The sequence below is a fragment of the Papio anubis genome, chromosome 20, assembly GCF_008728515.1.
Source record: "Papio anubis isolate 15944 chromosome 20, Panubis1.0, whole genome shotgun sequence".
NCBI classification, from domain to species: domain Eukaryota; kingdom Metazoa; phylum Chordata; class Mammalia; order Primates; family Cercopithecidae; genus Papio; species Papio anubis.
The window spans coordinates 39170982-39182436 of NC_044995.1; the positions used below are offsets into that span (position 1 = coordinate 39170982).

The following is an 11455-nucleotide window of genomic DNA, read 5'->3' on the forward strand; positions in this document are numbered from 1 at the left end:
AGGCCTTTGACCTCAGCAAAAAGTGGGAGGAGCGGAGGCCGAGTGAGGCTTTTCATTGGTTCCTCGTAGAATCCGGCCCCCTCCTCGCTCTGCCTTTTAAAAGGGCTAAGGTAGCCTTGCCTGTGGAAATAGGAGGCCCCATACAGAGATAGGTTAGCCCCTTTAAGAAGCGGACGGGGTAGGGGCGGAAGACGAGTGAGGGAAATCGATTGGCCAGCTGGGTTTCTCCTCTTATTGGCCATAGAAAAGTGCTCGGCCCACACCTGGTTGGTCAGTTGCAGGGGGTGTGTGCGGAGGGAGCCAAGAATTAAACAAAGAAATTCTGGCGCGAGCGCTAGGCGTCCTCCCCAACCCAGGAGGCCAGCCTCGAGTTCTCTGAGCGCTGGTTATGGGGAAGATGATCTCCGAGTGGGCGATCTTAGTAAACTTGTCTGCCAGTCTGTCCCAAGAAGCACATGTAGGCCGGGCGCGGTGGCTCACGCCTGTAATCCCAGTACTTTGGGAGGCCGAGGCGGGCGGATCACAGGGTCAGGAGATCGAGACCATCCTGGCTAACACGGTGAAACCCCATCTCTACTAAAAATACAAAAAATTAGCCGGGCGAGGTGGCGGGCGCCTGTAGTCCCAGCTACTCGAGAGGCTGAGGCAGGAGAATGGCGTAAACCCGGGAGGCGGAGCTTGCAGTGAGCCGAGATCGCACCACTGCATTCCAGCCTGGGCAACAGAGCGAGACTCCGTCTCAGAAAAAAAAAAAAAAAGAAGAAGCACATGTCGATACTTGTGACTGTGTGTGTGTGTGTGTGTGTGTGTGTACTTGTATGATTCTGTGAGTCTATGTGGGTTGTTTTGTTTTGTTTTTGTTTTTTCTTTTTAGACAGGGTCTCATTCTGTCGCCCAGAATGGAGTGCAGTGGAGCGATCATAGCTCACTGCAGCTTCCACCTTCTGGGCTTGAGCAATCCTCCCACCTCAGCCTCCAAGTAGCTGGGACCACTGAAGCATGCCTTCATGCCTGGCTAATTTTTTTTTTTTTGAGACGGAGTCTCACTCTGTTGCCCAGGCTGGAGTGCAGTGACGCCATCTCTTCTCACTGCAACCTCCATAGGCAGAACAACTCCGAGGGCTGCTCGTTGCCCATTTTTATGGTTTTGTTTGTTTGTTTGTTTAATTAAATGTATTTATTTATTTATGTATTTTGAGACAGAATCTCGCTCTGTTGCCAAGGCTGGAGTGCAGTGATGCAGTCTTGGCTCACTGCAACCTCTGCCTACCAGGTTCAAGCAATTCTCCTGCCTCAGCCTCCCAAGTAGCTGGTATTACAGGTTTGTGAGCCACCATGCCTAGCCTTTTTTCTTATTTTTAGTAGAGACAAGGTTTCACCATGTTGGTCAGGCTGGCCTCCTGTGATCCACCGCACTCCGGGAGCCACCGCACTCCACCTGTTTTGTCTTTTGTGTAGTGTGTTTGTGGTGCACCCACTCTGATTGTGTATCCGTTGAGAAATGTGTATGTCTCTCAGGACCTATGATGCCATGCCCTTGTGGTTGTCTGTGTTTAACTGGGTGCATCCCCTATGGTTGGGCACTGGTAGCTATGCAACTGTGTGACTAAATAATTACTTACATATTGCAAAAGTGATGGGTGGTGTGATCATATAAAGTGTAGGTTTTGGCTGGGTGAGGTGGCTCACGCCTGTAATCCCAACACTTTGGGAGGCCAAGGCGGGTGGATCACCTGAGGTCAGGAGTTCGACACCAGCCTAGCCAACATGGGGAAACCCCATCTCTACTAAAAACACAAAAATTAGCCAGACCACCAGGCGCGGTGGCTCACGCCTGTAATCCCAGCACTTTGGGAAGCTGAGGCGGGCGGATCACGAGGTCAGGAGATCGAGACCATCCTGGCTAACACGGTGAAACCCCATCTCTACTAAAAATACAAAAAATTAGCCGGGTGTGGTGGTGCGCGCTTGTAGTCCCAGCTACTCAGGAGGCTGAGGCAGGAGAATGGCATGAACCCGGAAGGCGGAGCTTGCAGTGAGCCGAGATCGCGCCACTGCACTCCAGCCTGGGTGACAAAGCGAGACTCCATCTCAAAAAAAAAAAAAAAAAATTAGCCAGATGTGGTGGTGGATGCCTGTAATACCAGCAACTCGGGAGGCTGAGGCAGGAGAATTGCTCCAACCCAGGAGGCAGAGGTTGCAGTGAGCCGTCATCATGCCATTGCACTCCAGCCTGGGCAACAAGAGTGAAACTCTGTCTCAAGAAAAAAAAAAAAAAATTAGCCTTGTGTGGTAGCAGGCACCTGTAATGCCAGCTACTTGGGAGCCTGAGGCAGAGGAATCACTTGAGCCCAGTAGGTGGAGGTTGCAGTGAGCCGAAATCAAGCCACTGCACTCCAGCATGGGTGAGTGAGAGAGAGACAGTCTAAAAAGGAAAAAGTTCTGTGACAATGTATCTGACTCCCCATGTGTGTTTGCTCAATTATAGCTAAATTGTGTCAGTAGGATTGTGTAACTGTGCCTGCCTGTGGATTATGAATTCTGTGTTTTAGGGATTGTTTGGCCATGACATTGTGTAACCAATATAACATAGGGTTGTGTTTTAGTGCCTGGGAATTGTGTGTCTGTGTATAGTCCATATACACAGACAGACACACAATTATATGTGCAGGAATTATATGATCTGATCAGTGTGACTGAGGGACCAGGAACTCATGTCATTATGCAATTGTATGGTCCTGTGAGTAACTGTGTTTTCATTTTTGTTTTTAGAGATGGGATCTCACTATGTTGCCCAAGCTGGTCTCGAACTCCTGGGCTCAAGCATTCCTCCTACCTTGGCCTCCCAAATTGCTGGGACTTCAGGCATAAGCCACTGCTCCCAGTCTGTTTTGTTTTTGTTTTTTAGAGAGGGAGTCTCACTCTGTAGCCCAGGCTGGAGTGCAGTGGTGGGATCTTGGCTCACTGCAACCTCTGCCTCCCAGGCTTAAGTGATTCTTGTGCCTCAGCCTCCCAAGTACCTAGCATTAGAGGCATATGCCACCATCTCCGGCCTATTTTTGTATTTTTAGTAGAGAAAGGGTTTCACTGTGTTGGCCAGGCTGGTCTTGAACTCCTGGCCTCAGGTGATCTGCCAGCCTCGCCCTCCCAAAGTGCTGGGATTACTGGCGTGAGTCATTGCGCCTGGCCCCCCGCCTCCCAGTTTCAAGCAATTCTCCAGCCTCAGCCTCCCAAGTAGCCACGATTACAAGCACATGCCACCATGCCCGGCTAATTTTTGTACTTTTGGCAGAGACAGGGCTTCAACATGTTGGCCAGTCTGTTCTCGAATCTCCCTACCTCCACTTCCCAAAGTGCTGGGATTACAGGCGTAAGCCACTGCGCCTGGCCTTGTTTTTGTTTATGTCACCCAGGATGATCTGCCAGGAATAAAGATGGCCACCCAACTTTTCTCTTTTTTTTTTTTTCTTTTTCCAGTGACAGAGTCTTGCTCTCTGTCCCCCAGGCTGGACTGCAGTGGTGTGGTCATATTGCAGTGGTGTGGTCATATTGCAGTGTTGTGATTATAGCTCAATGCAGCCCCGACCTCCTGGACTCAGGTGATCCTCCCATCTCAGCCTCCTAAGTATCTGGGACTATGGGCATGCGCCATCACTCACAGCTTTTTGTTGGAAATATAGGTTCTATGTTGCCCAGGCTAGTCTTGAAATCCTGGCATCAAGTGATCCTCCTGCCTCAGTCTTCCAATGAGTGACTATGAATTATGTGTCTGTAATATGTATCCACGTCCCCTTCCCAGGCTCCCAGGGTACCAGAGTGGAGGTCCCTGTTGTAGCAACTCAGATCCTCTCCTCATTTTGGGCAGAATCAAGGAGCAGCCAGGCCCAGAGCCAGGGTACTTGTCTCCTGCAGGTCAGATACTGCCTATGGCTTGGTCCAACGGTCCTATCCCACCCAGGAGGAGACAGGGTCACTTTTCCCATGGCTGCCCCCATCGCACTAAAGCAGCTGGCACTGAACCAGCCTCCATGCAGTCCCATGCAGTGCCACCCGAGGGTCCCCAGTAGACAATGGTGGACCAGTTGGCAGGGGTGTCCTCCTGCTATAGGGCTCAGACCCTGGGAGGTCCCAACCCAGGCAAATTGAAAGCCAGGCTAATTTGAAGACCCAACCCCCAGCCCTCCCCTTCACCGGAGGACAGAGCTCTAGCTGGCCTGGGCCCCCACCTGATAGCAGCCTCCAACGTCTGGGGTGTCTGATAATGCTTGGCGGGGAGTTTGTGCCAAGTCCCGCCATCGGCACGGTTTTTGCTGTTTACTGGGGAGGGGGAGGGCTGTAGAGCCTCAATCAGGGGGACAGGGGGTCTCACAGCTTCTTCCCAGAATACCCTTTCTGCCTTTTCCAGGAAAGTAAACTGAGGGCAGACCCCCAAGTCTCTCCTTCTTTGGAGACCCAATGTCTCCTTTTACCCAGCACCTGGACCCTCAAACCCTGAACCCCTCAACCCCTGATATTTGACTTGGCTTTGGACACAGGGTTAGTCTTTAAGTCCCAACCCCAGACAGGCCAATGTGAAGTTTGTGCCCCAGAACAGTGACCCCCCGCCTTGCCTTGCCTCCCCTTATCAGAGGCTGCAGCCAATCAGCTAAGGGCAGAGAGGAGCCCTCGAAGGGGCTATCACAGCCTCAGAGTTCACCAGGCAGCCAAGGAAGAGGAGGCTCGAGGCCCAGGGTGGGCACCAGCCAGCCATGGCCACAGCCAAGACCGCCTTGCCCTCCATCAGCACACTGACCGCCCTGGGCCCCTTCCCGGACACACAGGATGACTTCCTCAAGGTGGGGCCTAGAAGGTGGGGTCTAGGTGGGCTGGCTGGGATCCAGGGCCATAGTCACAGATCTTGGGGTCCAGACCTGCATCTTGCCCTGCAATCAAGGGACTTAACCAGAACTGAGGTACACTCAGTCCAGCTGAGGGATCTCTAAGCGAATCTAACAGAGAATTGAGGAGAATTGGTCTACACAGGGGCTTGGTTCTAGGTGTGATCTATTTCTGTAATAGAAACGAAAGAAGATGAGGCCAGGCAGCGGTGGCTCAAGCCTGAAATCCCAGCACTTTGGGAGGCGAGACAGGTGGATCACGAGGTCAGGAGATCGAGACCATCCTGGCTAACCGCAGTGAAACCCGTCTCTACTAAAAATAAAAACAGGCGAGGCCTTGGTGGCTCAAGCCTGTAATCCCAGCACTGGGAGGCCGAGGCGGGTGGATCGAGGTCAGGAGATGAGACCATCCTGGCTAACAGGTGGTGAAACCCTGTCTCTACCTAAAAACACAAAAAACTAGCAGGCGGTGTGGCCTGTAGTCCCAGCTACTCGGGAGGCTGGGAGCAGGAGAATGGCGTGAACCCGGGGCGGAGCTTGCAGTGGCTGAGATCACAGCCCTGCACTCCAGCCTGGGCGACAGAAACAAGACTCTGTCTCAAAAAAAAAAAAAAAAAAATACAAAAACAGCGGGCTGAGGTGGCGAGCCTGTAGTCCAATATAGGAGGCTGAGGCAGGAGAATGCGTGAACCGGGAGGAGGCTTGCAGTGAGCTGAGATCCGACCCTGCACTCCAGCCAGGGGACACAGCAGACTCCATCTCAAAAAAAAAGCGAAGGTAGCCTGGACAACATGAAACCCCATCTCTACAAAAAATACCAAAAACTAGTCAGGCGTGGGGGCATGCCTGTAGTCCCAGGTACTCTGTAGGCTGATGCAGGAGGATTATTAAAGCCCAAGAGATTAAGGATACAGTGAGCTGCACCACTGCACTCCAGCCTGGGCAAAAGAGTGAGACCCTATCTCAAGAAACAAACAAAAAAAAAAGGAACGAGATCTAGGCTCACAATCTTCCAGATATCAGAGGGAAATGATGAGTGTGTCTGGCGGACATCCAAAATTTCGGAATTATTCTTGTTTTAGGAGACAGGGAAGGAGAGAGATGTTCCAGGGGGAAACTAAGTCAAGGCTGGCACCCTCTCCCCCATCCCCTGCCAGTTTCCCATCTCCAGCAGTTCTGCTACCCCTTCCCCCATCCCCAAGTGTGGTTCCAGATAGTGGAAGTCTTATCTCCTGTCTCCAGCCAGACCTGATCGGCTTCTGTCCCTGGAGCTGGGGGAGAGGGGGGAGAGGGGCGGCTAGAGGGCGGCTAGTGTTGGGGAAGTGGGACAGAGAGACAGGCAAACAGGACCCTTTTCCAAAGCCTCTGGCCAGCCTGTCCCCGTAAGAGTACCCAGCCTGCGATGTCCCTGGGCAGGGCACCTCAGTGTCCACCGAACCTCAAGCTGCCTGCTCCCTCCCGCAGTGGTGGCGCTCCGAAGAGGCGCAGGACATGGGCCCGGGTCCTCCTGACCCCACGGAGCCGCCCTTCCATGTGAAGTCTGAGGACCAACCCGGGGAGGAGGAGGACGATGAGAGGGGCGCGGACGCCACCTGGGACCTGGATCTCTTCCTCACCAACTTCTCGGGCCCGGAGCCGGGTGGCGCGCCCCAGACCTGCGCTCTGGCGCCCAGCGAGGCCCCCGGGGTGCAATACCCGCCGCCCCCCGAGACTCTGGGCGCCTATGCGGGCGGCCCGGGGATGGTGGCTGGGCTCTTGGGTTCGGAGGATCACTCAGGTTGGGTGCGCCCTGCCCTGCGAGCCCCGGCTCCCGACGCCTTCGTGGGCCCAGCCCTGGCTCCAGCCCCGGCCCCCGAGCCCAAGGCGCTGGCGCTGCAACCGGTATACCCCGGGCCCAGTGCCGGCTCTTCGGGCGGCTACTTCCAGCGGACCGGGCTTTCAGTGCCTGCGGCGTCGGGCGCCCCCTATGGGCTGCTGTCCGGGTACCCCGCGGTGTACCCGGCGCCTCAGTACCAAGGGCACTTCCAGCTCTTCCGCGGGCTCCAGGGACCCGCGCCCGGCACCGCCACGTCCCCCTCCTTCCTGAGTTGCCTGGGACCCGGGACGGTGGGCACTGGACTCGGGGGGACTGCAGGGGATCCCAGTGTGATAGCCGAAGCCGCGCCATCCAAGCGCGGCCGACGTTCGTGGGCGCGCAAGAGGCAGGCAGCGCACACGTGCGCGCACCCGGGGTGCGGCAAGAGCTACACCAAGAGCTCCCACCTGAAGGCGCATCTGCGCACGCACACAGGTGAGGGGGTGGGACCCGGACATGAGAAAGGGGGTGGCACCCGCTGTAGTTACCGGGGAAGAAGGGTTGCAGAGGGCGGGACTTGGACTTGGCTGGCTCTGAGAGTGAGTGCCTCCTTAAATTTTGTGCCCTAGGGGCCTCACTTTGTTCATCCTAGTCCCAGCCCAGACTGAGTAAAGGGGTGTGGCCAGATGCAGGGGACCCGGGGACATGACTGGGCTGACAATAGCGCTTATGACTTCCTCGTCCCCTAGGGGAGAAGCCATACGCCTGCACGTGGGAAGGCTGCGGCTGGAGGTTCGCGCGCTCGGACGAGCTGACCCGCCACTACAGGAAACACACGGGGCAACGCCCCTTCCGCTGCCAGCTCTGCCCACGTGCTTTTTCGCGCTCAGACCACCTGGCTTTGCACATGAAGCGGCACCTTTGAGCCCTGCCCTGGCACTTGGACTGTCCTGGGGATTGGGGATGGGACAAGAAGCCTGTTTGGTGGTTTCTTTACACGGACACGCGTGACACAATGCCGGGTGGTTTTCCCACGAATGGACCCTCTCCTGGACTCGCTGTCCCAAAGATTCACCCAAATATCAAAAACGGACCCATAGACAGCCCTGGGGGAGCCTCCCACGGAAATCCGACAAGTCTTCAGCCACAGGGAGCCACACAGAGATGTCCAAACTGTCATGCAGACCCAGTGAGACAGACCACCAAATAAACGGACTCAGTGGACACTCAGACCAGCTCCCAGATGGCCCTGGACAGCAGGAGAGGGTGTGGGGTGAGGCTTCCCAGAGACCCTGGGTCTAGAAAGGGGCTCCTGAAGGTCCCTTATTGTGGCTGATATTAACTGTCAATGGTTATGGGTCCTATAAAAATGCCCCTCCCAGATAAAGCTTCAGCGTTTGCCTGAATTTTGGGGTTTTGGAGGCTGGAAGATAGCAGGAGGCTGTAAACCTAGAGGTCATATTAGAGGGCCTTACACACCCTCATCTCCTAAACTACAGTGACACCCCTTAACTCCAACAAGCCTCCTTGGGCACTGCAGGCCTTGCTGTCCTCTCTTTTCCCGCCCAGTTCAGGCTGCACCATGTTTGTCTTCTGCCTCAAACCCTGGGGACATTGACAGCAAACATCTCCCTGCATTTGAGAATCCACAGCCTGCGACTGCCCAGGGGGTTCATCTTGCCCACTGCCCAGATAGAGCCAATTTATCCAGACAGACGGATTGCAATAGAGAAAGAGTTTAATCCACATACAGCTAGCTAAATGGGAGATGGGAGTTTTATTACTTGAATCAGCCTCCCTGAAAATTCAGAGGCTAGGGTTATTCAAGAACAGTTTGGTGGGCAGAAGGGCTAGGGAATGGGTGCCTTGATGCAATCATGGGACTGTGGAAAACAGTTGCTGAGTCAGCTTTTGGATAGGGACCATACAGTCACTAGTCTGGGTGGGGTCATCCAGTTGTCAGATATACAAAAAGCCTAAAAAGACATCTAAAAAGGCCAGTGTAAGGTTTTGCAATACTCATGTTATTTGCAGAAATAACTGGGGAAGTTGCAAACCTTGTGACCTCCAGAATAATGGCTGGCCATCTTTGTTTTTGTTTTTGAGATAGAGTCTTGCTCTCGCCCAGGCTGGAGTGCAGTGGTGCCATCTCGGCTCACTGCAACCTCTGCCTCCTGGGTGCAAGTGATTCTCCTGTGTCAGCCTACCGAGTATCTGGGATTACAGGCACGTGCCACCACGCCTGGCTAATTTTTGTATTTTTAGAAGAGATGGGGTTTCGAAATATTGGCCAGGCTGGTTTCGAAATCCTGACCTCAGGTCACCCCCCGGCCTCGGCCTCTCAAAGTGCTGGGATTACAGGCGTGAGACACTGCACCCGGCCAGAATAATGGCTGGTCATAGTTTAACTACTACAACTACATTTTAGCAGAATTCAGGCTCCTCTCATCCTCCTAACCTAGTGCCCTGTCATTATTTCTACAAAGGCAGTTTAGTTTGGGGAAGGGCTATTATCATTTAAGCTATAAACTAAATTTCTCCCAAAATTAGCTTGGGGCCGGGCATAGGTGGCTCCCTCTTTAATCCCAGCAATTTGGCAGGCCGAGGTGGGCAGATCACTTGAGCCCAGGAGTTCAACACCAGCCTGAGCCCCAAGGCGAAACCCTATCTCTACCAAAAACGGCGAAACCCAGTCACTACCAAAAATACAAAAATCAGCAGGGCATGGTGCTGCATGCCTATAATCCCAGCTACTCAGGAAGCTGAGGCAGGAGGATTGCTTGAACCTAGGAGGCGAATGTTGCAGTGAGCTGAGATCATGCCACTGGACTCCAGCCTGGGTGACAAGCCCGAGACAACCAAAAAAAAAAAAAAGGCCGAGGCTGTGATGGCTCAAGCCTGTAATCCCAGCACTTTGGGAGGCCGAGGCAGTGGGATCCGCAGATCCCAGTCAGACCATCCTGGCTAACACAGTGAAACCTCGTCTCTACTAAAATACAAAACTTAGCGGGCGGTGGCCGAGCGCCTGTAGTCCCAGCTACTCGGGAGGCTGAGGCAGGAGGTCGGCGTAAACCCGGGGCCCGAGGAGCTGCAGTGACTGAGATCAGCCACTGCACTCCAGCCTGAGTGACAGGCGGGGCACTCCGTCTCAAAAAAAGTTGGCGGGCCTTGTTGACTCGCGCCTGTCATCCCAGCACTTTGGGAGGCTGGCTGGGTGGATCATAAAGGTCAAGAGTTTGAGACCACCCTGGCTAACGGTGGAAAACCCTGTCTCTACTAAAATACAAAAAAATTAGCTGAGTAGCGAGCACCTGTAGTCCCTTCTCAGGAAGGCTGAGGCAGAATAGGCGTGAACTGGAAAGGCGGACTTGCAGTGAGCTGAGATAGGTCACCACTGCACACTCCAGCCTGGGCAACAGAGTGAACTCCGTCTAAAAAAAAAAAAAAAAAAATTAAGCTTATTTACACCCAGGAATGACCAAGCAAGGGCAGTTTGGGGATTAAAGGCAAGATGGAGTTGGTTTTCTGTTATAATTTTTGCAAAGGCAGTTTCAAGCCAGTACCCAGATTCCCATAGCCCTTTGCCCTGCCATGATCCCTTGAGGCTGAGGTGGGAGAATCACTTGAACCCAGGAGTTCCAGAGCAGCCTGAGCAACGTAGTGAGACCCTCATCACCACAATGAACAATTATCTGGGTGTGGTGGCACAGGCCTGTAGTACCAGCTACCTGGGAGGATCACTTGAGCCCAGTAGGTTGAGGCTGCAGTGAACCGTGATGGAGTCACTGCATTCTAGCCTGGGTGAGAAACCATTATCCTGTCTCAAAATAACAAAAACCAAACATAAAGTCACATCTTTGCTAGCTCAGGGAGTCCTGGGGAAAACGTGCAGAATGAAAAAGGGGAGTCTGGGTGGGGTGGATTACATGCCTGTAATCCCAGCACTTTGGGAGGCAAGGCAGGTGGATCCCTTGAACTCAGGAGTTCAGCCACAGGCCACATGGTGGCTCGTGTTTCCAAAAAAACTACAAAAATTAACTGGGCATAGTGGCATGTGCCTGTGATCCCAGCTACTCAGGAGGCAGGGGTGAGGGACTCAACTTGTGAGGCTGGAGGCAGGGTGCAGGGTCAGCCTGCCATGGCAGGCGGCAGGTGAATCTTATCTGGGGAAAAAAGAAAAAAAAAAAAGGAAGGAAGAAAAAAAAAAACCAAGAAGAAAGAAAAAGGGAAGAGATCCACTGGAGCACAAATGCTTCTTTTAGACAGGGTCTGGCTCTGCCCGGAAGCTGGAGTGCGGTATTCTTGGCTCACTCATCCACTCCCGAGTTCATGCCATTCTCCTGCCTCAGCCTCCCGGTAGCGGGACTACAGGCGCCCGCCACCGGCGGCTGGTTTTTGTATTTTTGGTGATCCCTGTGATCATCTGGGCATGCCATCTCAGTCTCCTTCAGACATTTGTGTGGTGACTGTCAGATGGGTCAGTCTCCAGGAGGGAACAAAGATCATGGCAGGGCTGGGTGGCTCCTCCTCTGTCAGCACCCGAGGGAGCCAGGCGGTTGGATCACGAGGTCAGGAGTTCGAGATAGCCTCGTCAACATGGAAAAACCCCGTCTCTACTAAAAATACAAAAATTAGCCGGGCGTGGTGGTGGGCGCATGAAATCCCAGCTACTCGGGAGGCTGAGGCAGGAGAATCGCTTTAATCAGGAAGGCGGACGTTACAGTGAACCGAGATTGTGCCATTGCACTCCGGCCTAGGCGACAAGAGTGAAACTCCATCTCAA

At 53.7% G+C, this 11455-nt stretch overlaps 1 protein-coding gene across 1 annotated transcript; it reads left to right on the forward strand.

Annotated features, from left to right (window-relative positions):
* The first annotated feature begins 4416 nt into the window (after nt 1-4416).
* Nucleotides 4417-8059, forward strand: KLF1 (Kruppel like factor 1). Its single transcript, XM_003915002.4, has 3 exons — nt 4417-4835; nt 6342-7167; nt 7422-8059. The coding sequence occupies exons 1-3, from the start codon at nt 4749-4751 to the stop codon at nt 7595-7597; spliced, it is 1089 nt and encodes a 362-aa protein (XP_003915051.1). The 5' UTR covers nt 4417-4748; the 3' UTR covers nt 7598-8059.
* The last annotated feature ends 3396 nt before the right edge of the window (nt 8060-11455 follow it).

Coding starts and splice junctions, on each gene's coding strand:
- KLF1 (XM_003915002.4), top strand. CDS start 4,749: ATGGCCACAGCCAAGACCGCCTTGCCCTCCATCAGCACACTGACCGCC. Junction 4,836..6,341: donor CACAGGATGACTTCCTCAAG/GTGGGGCCTAGA, acceptor TCCCTCCCGCAG/TGGTGGCGCTCCGAAGAGGC. Junction 7,168..7,421: donor GCATCTGCGCACGCACACAG/GTGAGGGGGTGG, acceptor CTCGTCCCCTAG/GGGAGAAGCCATACGCCTGC.